This window comes from Fundulus heteroclitus, chromosome 12 (assembly GCF_011125445.2).
Source record: "Fundulus heteroclitus isolate FHET01 chromosome 12, MU-UCD_Fhet_4.1, whole genome shotgun sequence".
Classification (NCBI taxonomy): domain Eukaryota; kingdom Metazoa; phylum Chordata; class Actinopteri; order Cyprinodontiformes; family Fundulidae; genus Fundulus; species Fundulus heteroclitus.
The window spans coordinates 35330800-35348485 of NC_046372.1; the positions used below are offsets into that span (position 1 = coordinate 35330800).

Sequence of the window (17686 nt, forward strand, 5' to 3'; positions counted from 1 at the left end):
TACCCGCGCACTGACAGCACCTCACAGTGCTGAGCCATTGCGAGGATGTCAGGGACGACGTTCTCCTCCTGCAGGAGATTCAGACCCCAGTTTGAAGAGCCGATGTTGCCCTGGAATAAAAGCCAACACGCGCGATCAGAGCCGCCCGCCTCTGTGAGAGCATCGACCAGACAGTGGAGTGGGTGAGAAGCCTTTAATCAGAGACAGTACTGACCAGAGCCCAGAGAGCAGCCTTCAGCTGCTTGACGCCCTCCCAGGTGTCCAGCATCGGGGAGCGGACCGTGTAGCTGAGGTCTGGAACTACATTCTGGAGACAAAAGGAAATATTAGAAAGCTCCGACATAAGTGGAGATGCACAGAGAAACTGAGACTGGAATCGGCTGGTTGGAAAGTCAAAAATCCCATTTTTTTTCCCCGATCAGTGAATACACCACACCCTGAGAGGTTCATAGTTAAGCTGACAAAGCCACTCTTCAGTGTGAACGCTGTCACTAAGTGAAGAAGACTCCAAGACGAATAGTATGAGTGACGTCCAGATGTAAGAGGTTGTAAAAGAAACGTACCAAGAGCAAGAAGCTTTTTAAAAAAGAAATCGTTCTCCACAGAGGCCAATCTGCTGTTTGTTAGAGCAATAGAGAGAAAGACTTTGCTGATCATTCAGAGCCATTTATTTCACTTCTCAAAGAGTAACAAAACCCCAAATCAACTGCTTTTGTAGATAAACTGTAGAAATTGGGCCTAAAGGGTTACTGTGAAAATCTTGAAATTTATGTGTAAACATTATTTGGCCTAAAACCGTTCCGTTTCCGTTAATGGGGAGTTTTCCTTTCCACTGTCGCTTCATGCTTGCTCAGTATGAGGGATTGCTGCAAAGCCATCAACAATGCAGATGACTCTCCCTGTGGCTCTACGCTTCTCCAGGAGTGAATGCTGCTTGTCGGGACTTTGATGCAATCAACTGGTTCCCTTATTTTTGACCAATCTATATAATATGATTGAATTTGACTTTGTAAAGTGCCTTAAGATGACATGTTTCATGAATTGGCGCTATATAAATAACATTTTATTGAATTGGCAGCCTTTTGGATATCTCTACGCTAAGATCTGATTCCCCATTAAATGCACACAGAGACTGAGGTTTACAGTTAGTAATGCTAATCATGCTAATGCTATGCTAAAGACAATTTATAATGGGTAGTAAGAAGTAGTTTGAATTTGTTATTATAGTTCCCAGAGAGAAACACAAGCAGGTCAAGGCTTCAATAAAACCAGAGATCAGATTTTGGCTCTTGTAGATCTCCACAAATTTTCCGAATAGCCAAAACTTTTACCTGAGATTCCAGGAGATGACAGCCTGTCTTATCATGAACCAGCTGGCCATACAAGTGCACAGGGAGATAAACATTTGGTCTTTGTAACCTGGAGACACAAATCAATAAAGTTAGACACAGGGTCATCTCTCCTCCGATGCCCGTCAAGAGCTCGCCAGTTTCACAAACTCACCTTTGGTTGCTGCGTCTGACGTAGTTATCTCCATCGACGGGTTTGCGGTAAGTCGTTAGTGCTTCGTTCAGCTGCTCCTCTATCAGATCCACATATTTTAGGTTGTACTCCTGCCAATGAAACGACATTAAAGAGTCAAACAACAACCTCTGTTACTTTTTCAGATTCTTTGCAATCTGCTGACATCTTAATAATACCTTCTGCCATTTATCCAGCTGTTTGCTGACATAACCCCTCTCATTGAGGTAGGAAAAACCTTTAGGAATGGACAGGAACCTAAACAGCGAAACGACGATGCACAGTTCATTTAAGACGGTACATCGGCAGCTTCAAGGAAAATCCGATCAGATACTGCATGGAGTTGCTGATGAAAATGCTGTTATTGTGAACGCTCACCTGAGGAGCAGCAGGAGGCCTTTGTCTCCCAGATGAGACACAGCTGGTTTCAGCTGGATAAGAGCGTGAAGGTTGGCCTGTAAAACAGAAAAACAAAGGTTAGGTTTAACACAATAACCCCTAGCACAGTCATATGTGAAAAATAAAACCTACTTTCACGTGTTTACATCTATAAAGATATGCAGCAGAATACTAACATCAAATATACTGCGTAGTAAAGCAGCAGATTTTAAGTATACTAATGAGCAACGACACAACTATTGTATAAACACGTCTTGTACTTTTTTACGTATAAGTGATGTTATCATTTTTATCAATTGAAAACATATCTCAAACTGATCAATATTATGGATTATTGTATCATCCTAGGTTTTGTTGTTGTATTATAAACAATAAAAAAAATCTCTATGTATACAGACATCTGTATGTAACACAATATGATAGTTACAGTGATAGCAAAAAAATCTATTGATATTGAGCAGAAAAACTTTGTTTTTTCATGTCAGCTTTGTTTATAGAGGTAAATCTTTTCAAGAGGAACCTCTTTTAAATCCACATAAAAGACAACGATGTTATTTTTTATGCTCATTTACAATAAATGTCAGAGACAGCAAATCAGTATTGGTGCCATAGTCCTTATTGCACCGCTAGAATTGTCTCCGCTTAGGAATTTTGCATTTTACTGTATTTTGCCAGCAAACTGGAGGTCAGCTGCTGAATTACACTTATATACACTATATATATATATATATATATATATATATATATATATATATATATATATATATATATATATATATATATATATATATATATATATATATATATATATATATATATATATATATATATATATATATATATATGCATGCTTAAATACACTTATATTTAACTATACACCAAATAAAAAATATTGATTTAGATAAATATCTAATCAATGGTTATTGATGAATGAAGAAAGTATTACATAATTACATACACTTGTATGCATGTTTTGAGACGTTAAACCTGTTATTTTTCCCCCATGTTGAGGAAAATGGTGAACCCTGAGGAATATTGCTGCCCTTAGAAGAGAACACAGCCTGAAAGGTTTAAAACCCACAGGAAACAAAGAAATAAATCAGCCAGACATTTGACTTGGTCACCTTGTCCTCACAGGCCTCATCCAGGATGTCCAGGGCCTCCATGGAAACCACCTTGTTGTGGTCATGAAGCTGGGTGACCAGAAGCTCCATGCCCCAGCTACTGAAGAACTCCACGCCGGCACGCAGCAGCACGCGGAGGTGTTTGGTAGCATACAGCCTGCACGTCTGCTCAGTAAGACAAGACACACCATGTGGTTATTTCTCAGACAGTTTAGCCCTTAGTGGAAGGTTTGCTTTGGACACGGATTAAGAGCAACAAGCCTTTTTGATATTACATGCATATTACTCCAAAATGCCACTTGCGGTCACGTGGTTTCTATTAAAACTGTATGACATTAAGACAACTTCCCCATTAATACTATTTCTCGTGTTTGTGGTTCCTTACATCAGTGGAAGCTGTGAGGACCTTTGAGAGGATGACTCTGGCCAGGCCGTCTCTGCTGTAGTCCAGAGTCGTTACGGCCAGCTTCAGCACAGCATCCTGGTTCTTTACCGAGCACAAATTCAGCAGGCTGCAAACACCAGAACAGCAGTAGATGACGCAGCGAGCTCCAAGCAGCACATTTCATCAAACGGAGACACGTCCTTAAGGCTCGGTGGAAGTGCTGAGGAGAGCTCACCACTGGAACAGGCCACATTTCTCCAACATTTTGACTCCCTGTGGGTGTGCGGAAAGTGTCCCCAGGAAGAGGAAGTAGTGCTGACTGAGTGTGGTGAGAAGGCCGTTGCTCTGCAGGCTGCGCTCCGGCTTCAGTCCTGAACACGAGGACAGCCACGAGACCATGTCCTTCACAAGGTCCTCCAGATACCCCTGACCATCCTGGTGACAAGAGAGGGAGAAACACATTTAGAGAGAAGCTCTGGAAACCAGAAGGATCCAGCTGGAAGACATGATGTTGTTGTGTTTTTTGTTTTTTTCACCTCATCTGAGTCCATGAGGAACTCCACAAACTGACATCCAACCACTGTGAGTTGTCTGGCCTTGGCGTGATCCAAAGCCAGCCCAGCATATAATTTACTAGTGGGCTTATAAAAGTACAGCAGCCTCCGAACAAACCTGCACAGAAAACAAGTATCCATTTAAAACCAAATGTCACCCAAGCATGCAAAACCGTCGTAATGCGCAGCAAAGTTGATCTTACCTGTGCATCTGTTCGTCTTTGTTGTTCCTGAGGTTCACATTTGGCCACTGAAAGAAAAGCTTATTTAGAAAAGGAGGAAGCAGAAAACACCTACATAATGGCAGCTGTGTGGGAGCAGGCCTGACCTTCAGGATGGTGGCGATGAGCAACCAGTTCCACTCCAGGTTCTGCTTGTGGTTAAGGATGTGGCTGTCTCTCAGGTTCATCAGCAGGGTTTCTTCAGTGTCCTAAAAACAATGAACACTTGCTTAAAGTATGACGATACAGACACATCAGAAAGGAACTCTAACTCTAAGTCTTCAAACTGCGCCGATTAAAGCTGCATATGACGGTTAGATCAAACGCATGAAAACCTTGCAGATGTTTACCTTTATGATGTAGATGTCCCTTTGGGACCGCGAGTGGGAGTCTCTGCGGTTATGGGACGACACAGACTTGCGAATGATGTGGTCCAAGTAAAGACTGTGCGGCTTCAAACCTTTCTTCTTCTTCTCGTGGAAACGCTTCAGATTGTTCACGGCTGCACTCGCACGGCTGGAGAACACGCGAAACATTAAAAAACAGGATGTGTTCAGGTGTTCAGAGTCAAACCATGGCTACTGACTGATACCCTTTGTAAGAGATTCATAACAGAACCATTGGAAGAAAATTACTGTTCGGTTAATTAGCTGAGCTTTACACTGCAAAAATAGAACTAAAAAGAAGAAAAATGTTCTTGAAATGAAAGTATTTTTCCTTGATTTGAGCAGGTAAATAAGAGTATTTGCCAATGGAATAAGATTTTTGCACTTAGAACTGGAACAACTAATCATCTCATTTCAAGTGCAGTATGTCTAATTTTAGGGGTAAAAATACTCATTCCATTGGCAAATAATTTTATTACAAATCAAGTGCAAATACACGCACTTCAATACAATTTTACTTGTTTTTCCTTCTCTTTTTGGCAGTGTACCTACAGCATTATCTAGAATATAATTTTAATGTATGCATCACAATGACTTTAAAAACATTTCATGGCTCCAATTGTTCGTTTAGGAGTGTTGTAATCACTTTCATTTTTGGGAGACTAAATTACATAGAGTGTATGCTGTCGGCATTAAAGTTTTAAAAAAATATATAATTTAAATCCAGATTTACAGTAGACAGGATTTGTGGCTTTTTTCCATTTCCGACTCTGAAAATTGGGACATCCCCAGGTTTAAAGGTTTAAAAAAATACTTTTTAACATCAGTATTTGACATTTGTTGGGGGAAAAAAAATTGGCATACAACTAATGCCAGAATTAAGGAAGCTATAAGTAATACTGACACCTTGTGGCTCAAATCGGTACAACAGCTTGCCAATCACAACCCGTTTTAATCGGTGTGTTGCTGCTGTGAATTTCCACTTCCACAGGACAGGTCTATGTTCTCTGTTCTATTTCTGGTCCGCTTCTCTTACTGGCTTCCATGTTTGCAGGCTGCTGCTCTTTTGCCAAGATGAAATACCAAATGCTGCGCTCTGTGTTGGGAACCCTGAGAAACCTCATATGATTGGCTCAGAAACCAGGAAGTAAAACACCGGCTACACTCTGAACCAAAGTAGTTTCGTACCGTACCTCTAGGTTTAAAAGGAGAAAAAGGTGACTATTACATTGTTAATGGAGAGAACCGATTGTTTAAAGGGAATGCTACTTCCATCGCAGGTGACAAATGAGAATGATCTAGGTTGATTTTACAGTAAATATCTTACTTGTAGCTCTTTTAAAGAAGTTCTACGGCTGCACGCCATTAGACAATCATTGGACAGGGATTATATTGGTAAATATTGCCATGACGAGAGCAGTTGTGATGTAAGGCTTTTCCTTTCTTTTTTCCTCTCTTTTTCTTGTCCAAATGTGGGTTATATTTTCCTAATTCTATTTTTTATTAGAAGGTTTTTGTCGCCACTGACACAGACAATAAAATCCATCCGTATTAGGCGATGACATTTGTCTCTGATTTTAGCATCTGCTGCTCCGAGACTCCGACCAGCTACATTATCATGAAATAATGGTCTGACAGACTTAAAAAAAAGGTATCATCATAAACTATCCGTGGCCAAACTACAAGAAAAGGAACATGTTGATATTTGCTAATCAAACAAATAACCTATGCTTGGTTTGCTGTTCTGGTTAAACAGAGTCAGGGTGTCCGGTCGCAAACACGTCCTTACGACTTCAGACCGTAGTGGAAACTCGTGAACCAAGTTACATAACAATGTCTTCATTGAGCAATTTTTTTTTTTTTTTATATTTCAGCCTCTTCAAGGTTCATTTAGCATGCTGGTAATAAACGGTGGAACGATGTTAAATCCAATTTGTTTAGTGCCAAAATATTCCCGGTCCCATTTCCCCCTGTTTGTAGTAATAATCGTTCCTTTGAGAGGAGAAACAGATTGTACTCACAGTCGTTTCTCTTGGGGGATGTCAAATGAGGCGGCCATGTTGATGAGGGTAGGCAGGCAGTGCAGGTGGTGGCTATGGGAATGAGGAAGAATTGTGTTTGCCTAAAGCGAGAGAAAACAGGTAAAAAAGGAGTGTCAATTATTAGGAGAATTGCACTAATTATTTATACCAGGGAACTAATTAAAATATATTATAAACAATCTTTGATCATCATGAACTACATATGCATATTACCATGTGTAAAAGTTCTCCCAGGAGTATAGTAGCTCTGATGGCAAGCTGATCATCGCTGCTGGTCACGACTTCCACAAGACCCTGGAGTATCAAAAATGAATGAAGAAATGAGGCTTGGTTTAGAAAATACTCCATTAAATGTTAAATGGGCTAACCAGATCACCCTCACCTCTAACAGTCCACTGGTGATGAAGGCAGAAAGGACAAAGGCCAGGTAGTTGTCCATCAGGTCAGCCCTACAGAAGCAACCAGAACAAAATGTAAAGGTTCGTGTAAACCAGCGAGAAGTGACGCTAACCCAGTTCTATTCCTGTTCTCTTGCCTGGAGCGGGCCCGGTGGGGTAGGATAACTTTAGCCTCGGCAGCCACAAACCCATCAGAGAGTCTCCAGGTGTCCTGGAACCTGGCGGGATCTGGAGCACACGGCAGCAAAGATTAGTCCGCACTGCGTGTCGAACACGATAACAAATACGTTTCAACCAATGTGTCCAAGCAGTGTTAGTCTGAAGATTAGCCCAAAGAAACTCAGCTGCACGTTTACACTCTTTACCACGTTTCCCTCAGATTTGCATAAATATGCCTGGCGAGAGGGAATATGTAAATGAGCTTTGATGGTGGATAAAAGAGGAATCCTCACCAACACTTTGGACAGCCTCCATGAAGTCTTCAGTAACAATGGGCACAGGGAGCCTGAATATCTCGTATAACACTTCCAACAAGCCTTTCTGCAGAGCAAAGCACATTAAAATGATTAGAGCTTTAACCTACATTAAACAGGACTAGGGGAGCTAAGGTAAGCGTAATACTGTTAATGGTGTTACAACTCAGCGCCTTTGAAAGAAACAGACTTGTTTCTAATAAACTGTAACAGGACAACTACGTTATGTGCTTGGATTTGGTCCTTTGAAGTCGTGCAAAGGAGGGGTTTACTGTGCTTTTTTAAAAGCATGTACACACTTTGAACCCACATTTGTATTCATCTGGGCAAACAGTTGATAAAACCACATTTCTACAGAAATAACAGTGGCTACCTGTAAAGCCCAGCATTGGTTAGACTGGAGGTGCACAGCTAATTCCTGGTAAAGTTTGGCCTCAGATTTATAACTGGGACTAGCTGTGAACTCACTGGGTTATTATAACACATCAACATGCCTTAAGCTAAAATCACAGTATTCTAGCTCTGGCATTATGATCAGGGTAGCTTTCCTGCTGGAAGCAGAAGATCTCTGGTCTGCTGCTGCGTCAAACATGTCTTCTTCCAGGATTGTTCTAGATTTAACTCCCTCCATCGTCTCATTAACTCTGACCAGCTTTCTTGTCTCCCATAAAGAAAAGCATCACCCCTCAAAAGATGTCGCCACCACCTTGTTGCTTGCTGTGTTGCCTTATACTGCTGTGGCAAGATTTCTTATTGCTTTTACTTAATTTCTATCTTCTTCTCACTCATCTAGGGAGGCCACTTTTGTAGAGTTCACATCTAATAGTTGTTCTGTTGACTGCTTATCTTAACCTAAGCTGTGGATCTTTGCAGCTCCTCCAGAGACACCGTGAGCCTCTTATATGTTTCTCTCATGAATGCTCTCTGGCTGCTGATGTCTTATCCTGGACTTGTCTGGTGTGTTGGCCTGTGTCTCTCATCCTCGCTGTGCACTTTGTGCATGCATAAGAAATGTCTCAAGGGTTTGTGAATTAGGTGGCTTCTGAAGGCAACAGGGGTATTTAAACGCAGTTTCTCATCAACTATGATCAGCGTCCCTGTTCTTGCTAAAGTAAATCCGCCCACCACAATGATGCTGCCACCGTCACCACCATGTTTTAGTGGCGGGTCAAAAAGTTCTGGTTCCCAGTAATGCTTTTAGTAAGACACTGTATATTTTCAAATCAGTTCTTCCTGCATATATCTGGAGCCGTTTCCGTACTCACCCTAACTTCCATATTTGGTATGCAAAGTAAGCCGATTAAAGACTGGATTCCAGAATTTCCAGCCTTGCACAGGTTGATAATTCCTAAATTTAGAAAAGAAAGACGAAAGATTTTAAGATCACGGTGCATTTTTCCCCTTAAATAGTCATATTTCTATTGATTATTATACGACCCCTTACCAGACCAGGAACGAAATGCAGCAACTATCGCCATCCTGCTTGACAAGAACCTGGATTCTCTGTCTTCCCTGCATTAAAGAAAAACACGCACATTCAAAACTGGACGTGTCGCATATAAAATGCATCCTAATTAAAAAAAAAAGTAAAAATAAAATGATAAACTATTAAGCCTTCTCAATTAAATCAAGCTATATTATATAACAACACCCCCCTCCTTGGAGAATCAAACAACCATGATAACGACATTTTACAAAAACATTGTATAGTCTCAACTTTTATAAAAGGTACACCACCAGTCAACATTTGGACACACCTTTGGCATTTAATGACTTTTCTTTATCTTCTTTAACTTTCTACAATGTAGACACATACTGAAGACATCCAAACCAAGACGGAAAAGTATAGAGAATTATGTATCAAACAAAAAATGTGAAATAACATCTTTTATATTTTAGACTCTTCAAAATAGCCCCTTTGTTGTGATCACTGCTTTGGTTTTCTCTCTTCATGAGGTTAGTCGCCTGAAATGGTTTTTTAGGCTGTCTTGGAGGAGCTCCCAGAGGTAGTGAGAGAAATAAATACAAACCACTGAATGAGGAGGCGTGTCCAAACCTTTGACTGGCAGTGTATGTTGTCACCAAAGGGTGTGACACACATCATCTTTTCGTTTCTGCTGCGACACCTCAGCTCCTCAACAGCCCCTCCCCCTCCAACACACACTTACTTGAGCTGTCCTTCAGACATGTCTGCGTTGTGTCGATAGTGGAAATCGGTGAAAGGCGCCAGGATTTGCTGCAGAACAGAGTGCGTAGCACAGAGTTATGAATACATTAAAAAACATTCTTTGCTAATCTCAGGCGCTATACGTATTATCGTCTATGACTTCTGCACTGTGATGGATGAGCGTCTCTCTGTCTTACGTAGACATTTACAGACAGCGGGGGTTTGCTGTGGCTGATTACTGTAAACTCAAAGAGATGGGGGCAACCCGAAGCTGCTGACCTCCCATGAAAACACTTCCAGCGCTCGCTTTCATTTATACACAACAGTTTCCTCTGGGTTCCCGTCCGCGTCAACACGCGTACCTCGAGCTCGACGTCAACACGCACATACTGGCGGGTGCATGGGTGGTTGAGTAAGTGGAGGACCGTGGTGATCAGGGCCTCGTTGATCCGGCTAAGCTGACAGTCGATGACGCTCTTAAGGATGGTGCTGAGACCTCCGCGTTTGGCCACCACCTCTGGGTTCTTCAGGGCTACGGGGGCAGAAGGAGCAACAAAGGGACATTGTTAGACCGGTGACAGCGCAGGATCTTATGAAACAACAAACACGGGTCTTATCTTCACATCCTGTTAACGAGTGAGAAAATACACGGCAAAAAGGGAACTAAAAATACGTAAAATGTTCTTAAAATTATTGTATTTTTCCCTGATTTGAGCATCTAAATAAGACTATTTGTCAATGACATGAGAATTTCTATCCCTAAAATAAGATAATTAGACATCCTGCACTTGAAATAAGATGATGGAGATATCATCTCAACTCATCTCAACTTTTTGAATTGAGAAAGCTTCCTGGAGAGGAAGCGAAACGTCTTCAACTACGGAAAACAAGTCCAGTTGCTTTGTTTTTTACTTTTTTTGGAATGACCATGACCTGGATGACTGAGAATCTTCACCAGCACGATGATGGAGATAAATTGTTCTTATTTTAAGTGCAAAAAATCATATTCCATTGGCAAATAGTCTGATTTACTAGCTCAATTCAATGAAAAATACACTAATTCCAAGAGGATTTTACCTACTTTGAGTTCCCTTTTTGCAGTGTATACGCGCTGCATCAGCTGTAGCCAGCTACGTCACGTGACTATTCAGCTTGGTGTCTTGAAAGGCAGCTGATCCAATGGCTTTACACACACTCAGACCGAGCCTCGGTGCAGAAACTGAACACGAGAGGGACTGTGCAAGTGCTGTAGCCTCAACTTATTCCTTTAAACGATTCTGAAAACCGCTCGTTAAATGAATTACTGTAATTTTCTCGGCTACATTTGTCAGCGGGCGTGAGCGCCTCTTCCTTCACGCTTCACCTGGAGTTACTGTCAACCTTAGTCTCATCTAACCGAACTACACAGGTCCGGTTAAAGTTAGCGTTCAGCAAACCCTACGTGTTTGTGGAGGTAGGGAAGAAAACTCATGATTCATCTAATGGTTGTTTTGGAGATCTGTCGGCCCCCTAGATTACACGCTCAGCTGCCGTTCCTAAGCAATGAGATTTGGAGACGTTTGTTTTCGCGTCTTCACACTAAGTGACGGCACCGATCAGTTTTTGAGCTATTTGCACATCTTCACCAGCGGTGCCAATAATCATGAAGGTCGTTGTGATTCAGCTCCGTCAAACCGGGTCACGTCTAAAGCATGCAGGACAACTAATGCTCTACCAGGCGGAACGACCTAAAATAAGTCCTCTGGTTATGTACAATCATAACCAGAGGATCCCACTGACCCCTCACGGCGTACCCATGTGCAGAGGTGATGATACTGTACGTCGGTGTTGTGACTTTCCACCTGGACGTCATGTGCTCACCTAGCTCACATATGATGGCAACGGCAGCGCGGACCATGCGATCCCGCTCCTGCAGTCCGTCTGTGCCGACGGCGATTAGAGAGTTTGCAACGGAGGTGGGGAACAGCGTGGCGTTGACCGTGATTATCTGCAGCGGGAGAGAGGAGATACACAAGACACACAAAAAAATTTATAACGCAGTCGTTATACAAACAAGTAACATTTTTATTTATGTCATTATATTTAATGTAGTGTGTGTGTTAAATGACATTGTGTTGACTTTAACTTTATTTGAGTAAATGCCTAGAAGAAATCAATACGTGGATGTGCCAAAATTTTCTTCAGTTGAATAAGAACAAAACAGAAGTAATAATATTTGGACCAATAGAGGAGAGATCAAAAGTTAACACACAGCTTCAGCTGCTTCATCTAGGAACCACTGATCAGGCCCGAAATCTGGGAGTAGTGATGGACTCAGACCTGAACCTTCAAAAGCATCTAAAGACAGTTACAAGGTCAGCTTTCTATCACCTGAAGAACATTTCTAGGATTAAAGGACTGATGTCTCAGCAGGATCTAGAAAAACTAATCCATGCGTTTATATTTAGTAGAATTGATTACTGCAACGGTGTTTTCACAGGTCTGCCTAAAAAGTGGATCAGACAGCTGCAGCTGATCCAGAACGCTGCTGCCCGCGTCCTCGTTAAAACTAAGAAAGTAGAGCACATAACCCCAGTTCTAAAGTCCTTACACTGGCTCCCTGTATTTTAAAGAGAATAGACTTTAAAATACTTCTGTTAGTCTATAAATCCTTAAATGGCTTAGCACCTAAATACATCACAGACTTGTTATCAGTGTATCAACCATCCAGACCACTAAGGTCTTCTGGCTCCAGCCTACTCTGCATACCTAGAACCAGAACTAAACAAGGAGAAGCAGCATTTAGTTCCTATGCTCCACTTATCTGGAACAAACTTCCAGAAAATTGTAAAGGTGCGGAAAGCCTGAGTTCCTTTAAATCAAGATTAAAAACACATTTGTTTAGGATTGCCTTCAACTGTTCTAGTAAACTGAATCACCACTTCTTTGTTGTATTTTCCATCTACATTTTATTCCTACTTGCTTTTATTCTGTTTTATTTTGCTATATTTTAATCATGTAAAGCACTTTGCATTGTCCTTGTACTGAATTGTGCTATATAAGTAAATTTGCCTTGCCTTATCCACAAAATTCATTCTATTATTTTTTATGTGTCCAAACACATAAGAGACTCTCTCGATGTTTTGGGGTTTTAATGGACTGACCTGTCCATTTACATTTTTTTCTAAGGACATTAATACAAAGGACACAAAACGCACTGCTGTTATTTTTTCTATATTGCCAGATTACATCCAAGAATTACAAGATTATCCCCATTTATGCATCAAGAAATCTGTCTCTTCCCTTTATTGGATTTTTATTAAATTCTTTTGTTTTGCATCATTTGGTAAAGAGGGGGATAAATAATATTGACGTCACAACATTTGATCTGCCGATCATCCATCAGAGCCCATCATGGGAAATCAAGCCAATGTTGATCTCTGGCCACTCTAAGCAACAACAACAACAAAAAAGCTTTAAAAATAGGAATGAAATTTGATTTGATGGGTCACCAGCTGATGCAACAGAAATCTTAAAGCGTTGTCAAACAAAACGTCTAGATGTTGGATTTCAGTCCTATTTGTATTATAAAAAACATAGTTTTCACCTCATATTATGGAGAACTGTGTGTCATCTAAAACAAAAAGATTACCAAGTAAATCTATTTGAAGGCGATTCAAGAAAAAAAGAACAGCCTGAAACCTTTCTGTTCTAAGAGGAGCACAGAGGTCGTGTCACTGCCTGTGCAGCCAATAGTCACTGTTCAGAAGCACAGCACTGCGAGCAGAAGGTTTACTGTAAACTACAGACAGAGCTATAAATAACCAGAGCGGCAGATGAACCCGCTGCACCGACACCACTGCTGACCCAAAGGATTGTTCGGATGGCTTTGTGCTGCCATCAGCCTGTGCAGTCGGGGTGCATTCCTCTACCGACAGGACAGCGGCTACCCTGAACGCTTATAAACGCACGGACATTTGCAACTACAGACACAGATCTCACCTTTCGGACGAGTCGTAACGCCTGAGTCCTCTCCCCCTCGTTGCTTTGCTGGATGTCGATGCATCTGTAACAACCCAGAGAGATCCGTTATTGTTGAGCCAGAGCCAAAACGAGTAAGTGGACCAAAGTGCTGCACAGGCTGTAGCAGTGAAGCAGCACACGTCCTACCAACAAAGGCCTTTTTAATAAAAAATAAAATAAAAAAAGGGTCTGACCTACCCTAAAAATTAAAGACCAGACATGAAGTCATCCAAAAAGGCCTTTTCCGTCTGTTCAAAGCCACATCTTACCTGGCGATCAAATAATCCACCTGCAGCCTGAGGACCTTCTGCAGCACGTTGGTGTCTCTAATAAGGTAGCGGAGTGCCCGCAAACCTGCTGCGCGCACCTCCTTGGCCTCGTTTAGAAGAGCTAGTCGCAGACTAAAGTTTGAAAAACAGACAATAAAGATCTCTTAGACGTGCGTCGTAAATCACCCGAGTTAAGAATGGCTCAATCTCTGCGGGCTTTAAAAGACACAAGAGTTCGGCTTCTTTTCATGTAGGGGGGGGGGGGTCATAAAGTTATTGTGAACGAGCACAGCTGATAAAAGCCACCAGCCCAGACAGTTTGGGGGGGGATGTAATTTTACAGGAACGGCACTCCTAAGAACGGACAGAGTTCACATTGATGAAAAAGACAGGATTCCCAGAAGGCACGCACCAAACGATGATTTCTTCATATGTAAACCCAAAGCACTCCTCCCGATGTCCGATGCTGCAAAGCAGCTGAAAGACAAAAAAAAAAAATAGAAGGTAAAAGATTAAATTGTTGTCAAACAATCAAAATTCAATCTCGCAAGCGGTTAACAAACAGCTAGGTTAATCTGAGGCTAACCTTTAAATGCCTCGTATTGTCTATAAATGTCGATTGCGTCACCCACCTAAGTCACCAGTTATTACAATGAAATAAACTTGCAGCATCTCTCCAGCATTGTATTCTCAACAGCTTGTAAACATTCTTTCATATCCATCAATGTAGCTCATCTTTATTTAACAGAAGCAAAAACGACATACGTCATCCCCAACAGGGCACAACTCACCTGAAGAACATTTGCATTATTTTAAGTCTCAGTCACATGTGTTAAAATTAAAGCAATGAAAAAGCTTGGAAGTCCTGCACTTTTACCGCTTATTGTCCAAAGTTTAGCCTTTTCTTGACTCCTTTTGCTTCCAAACCTGTGGCTGTTTTCTGGCAGATCTTCCTGAAGTGACTATTTGATCGTTCATCATCTCACAACGCATTATTATGGTTGCATTTAATGAGTCGCTGCTGTTTGAACGTCATTATGTTCAATGATTAGCATTTCAAGCTGCAGTTGCAGCAGAAAGGAAGCTGCAGCAGACAATAGCTAACAGGGAACAGTGTAGTAAACAGCAATAAGAAAAAAAAATAGCTTTCGATTGTTAGCTAAAACATATTTATTAGCTCGACAGAATGGTGGGTGTGATCTATAATACAGTTTTGCAAGGTGTGCACCAAAATAAAACGGGATTAAAAAGAAAAACTGCGGCTATAAATGCAGCAGGCTGATATGGAAACAAAATGCAGTCACGATTTTATTCATCCCATTTAGTCTGAAGCCAATAAAAGTGAAGACTCAATCGTTTTTGGCTCTTCTACTGCGTACTGTCAGCACCTCGCAAAAGCAAACACTCCTCTAAAAATATAACTTAACTATCTCAAAATAATCAGATTTGCTTTCCAATGCCTCTGCTTACAGTCCGGCTACCTGCACCTGTATTCAAAACAGGGCCAGCCTTGACCGTGGCGTTTCGCTTTGGGCGCAAACTTCAACCTTTAGCGGCTCCCTGCCCGCAGGTCATTAACAGGAACTCCCGCTGCCACGGGGGAAAAAAAAAAAAAAAAATCAGCTGACAGGCTAGGACCGGCAACAGCTAAAAACACACCAAGTCAGAGGAGCAAAGCAGTCCCCGAGCTACGGACGCGGCTATTTCAGAGCGGCTGACTTTGTCGAGGGCGTCCCCAGACAGCCGGAGTGTGACGCTCTGCCTACCGGGGAACATGCTGTTAGCTTTGTACTAATTAGCCATCAAATTAGCCGACAATACAGCGGTGCAGGATGGGATGGATGGCTCTGATATCAGAGTCTATGCAGGACATAGGAGAGGAGGAGGAGAGAGGGGGGGGGGGCGGCCATGTGATGCTCTCCGTGGGGGATTAGCTCACCCCTGCGGTCCAGAAACTCTTCTAAGGAATCACAGCGATGGCGCTTCAGTGCAACACACACGCACGCACAGGGTATTAGCCTCGAGTCAGACGTAAACAAGAGAGCCGGAGCTGCAGGAGCGGAAACAAACTCCCCCGCAGTGATCTGTGCGCGACAATGCCAGCTGCACAACGCTCGTCGACTGCAGAGGCGCAAACAGTTGTTTACAATCCATTCATAGCTGCCGGCTGGAGGCGAGGCCGCGGAGAGGCAGCGGGCTGACAGTAGGGAAACGTCTGATTAGACATCAGTCGAGGAGGTGATGGGGAGCGGAAACAAAGCAGGTCAAATCTAAACAGGAAGAATGTGTCAAATTCTTCAGTATCTGGCCTGCTAGTAATCTGTCCGAGGCAATCGATGGCTGAAGTGTCATGATCCTGGTGTATCTCAATAATTAAGAGCATCGTAGATTCTCCATCAGGGTTAGGTGTGGCCAACCAGACCAGACCACCAGCAGGTATGGCTGCCTGTGGCTGTGTGGGAAGGTAGCTGCTGGAAAATGAAAGCAGGTGAGCGGAGGGAGGCTTGAAGTGCTGTAAGATCTGTTTGGAAGTGATGAAACATGGTGGCTCAACACCATCAGACCACACGGCTCAACAAATCCTCACCAACTGTGGAAACCTCAAACCGGACCTCCAGCAACTTGGCTGAAGTTTCCCGACAGACTCTGGGGGCGTTTGTACTTTTAATCGCCGAGATACAAACGCTTCTCACTTTGCCTCTGCTGTAAGGGGGACCAAACACGAGCAATGTGACAGTCTTGGATATGTCTATCAGGACCTTTAGACCAAAGAAGCTCCAGTTCTTAACCAGGGCTGGTGCGTTAAAGAACCCAGTCAGAAATTGTGTACGGATTCAGGAGAGTCGCGCTTTTCAAATTGCCGAATAAAAACTGAACTTCTTAGATGATGCTCCTGCTTGATGTAGCTATTAGCCTGTGGACATAACAGACATGCTGAGTGGGTGTGAAGCAAGCCACAACCACACAGAATGTACATTTCACTTAACCTCAAAGTGAAAAAAAAAAAAAAACAACAACAACAAGATAGAAAAACGATTTTAAAAACAGACTGTTTTAATTTAGCTGCTCTGGATGCACATTTGACTGAGGTGCTGTCCCATCCCTGGACCCCCCGTTACATTAGTGTGTCCACATCACAGTGGCGCAAAAAAGCGCAAAAAGCACATTACAAGCCGTAAAGATGAGTGAGACGGACGTTCTCTCATCTCTTTTTTTTTTTTTTTTTTTTTTAAGTGTCAACCGAAAGCTTAGCTCATAACGCTCCGAGCGCAGCCTTCACCACATTTCAGTCCCGATGACGAACAGAACACCTGCAGTGGAGCACAAACAACGTGACAGACCTACCTTAATGAAGTTGTTCAGGTGGCCGAGCTTTCGCATGTTACTGACGCCGTGAGATTTGGCCACATTTTGGAGGATCTCGCGAAAGTTTTCTGATGGTTCTGTATGGGGAGTGAAACAGGAAAGCCAAGCGTGACTAAAAAAATAAATCAACAAATATCAGGCCACATTTAGGTGATAACCAGCTGATGGACGAAGGAAGGGGGATCAGCTGGCTGCGCTGAGTGAGTGTAAAGCAAAAATAAAAGGTTGAGAAAAGCAAGCGAGGTAAAAAAGGCCAGACTACGACGACAGTTTCAGTTCCTGACCACATTAGCAACCTTTCTACGCTGTTGTTACAGAGGATTGATGAGCAGCAGTTGTTTTTGATAAGAGATCCACATAAGACTTCGTCACTGACAAA

At 42.3% G+C, this 17686-nt stretch overlaps 1 protein-coding gene across 9 annotated transcripts in view; it reads right to left on the minus strand.

The window, feature by feature from the left end:
* Positions 1–17686, minus strand: part of LOC105919439 (rapamycin-insensitive companion of mTOR) — a 32798-nt gene that overhangs the window by 13172 nt on the left and 1940 nt on the right. For 8 of the 9 annotated variants that reach the window (XM_036144528.1, XM_036144529.1, XM_036144531.1 and 5 more), the window contains exons 3-29: positions 17287–17384; positions 14354–14418; positions 13942–14073; positions 13652–13715; positions 11531–11657; positions 10033–10202; positions 9672–9739; positions 8948–9015; positions 8769–8851; positions 7483–7570; positions 7168–7258; positions 7015–7081; positions 6846–6926; positions 6612–6712; positions 4555–4720; positions 4312–4413; positions 4187–4233; positions 3966–4101; positions 3665–3864; positions 3430–3556; positions 3045–3209; positions 1900–1976; positions 1701–1779; positions 1504–1613; positions 1332–1419; positions 215–307; positions 4–110 (exon numbers count right to left, since the gene is read on the minus strand). In XM_036144528.1, the coding sequence (XP_036000421.1) occupies positions 4–110; positions 215–307; positions 1332–1419; positions 1504–1613; positions 1701–1779; positions 1900–1976; positions 3045–3209; positions 3430–3556; positions 3665–3864; positions 3966–4101; positions 4187–4233; positions 4312–4413; positions 4555–4720; positions 6612–6712; positions 6846–6926; positions 7015–7081; positions 7168–7258; positions 7483–7570; positions 8769–8851; positions 8948–9015; positions 9672–9739; positions 10033–10202; positions 11531–11657; positions 13652–13715; positions 13942–14073; positions 14354–14418; positions 17287–17384 (2800 nt within the window). The other variant, XM_036144534.1, reaches the window with a different exon arrangement.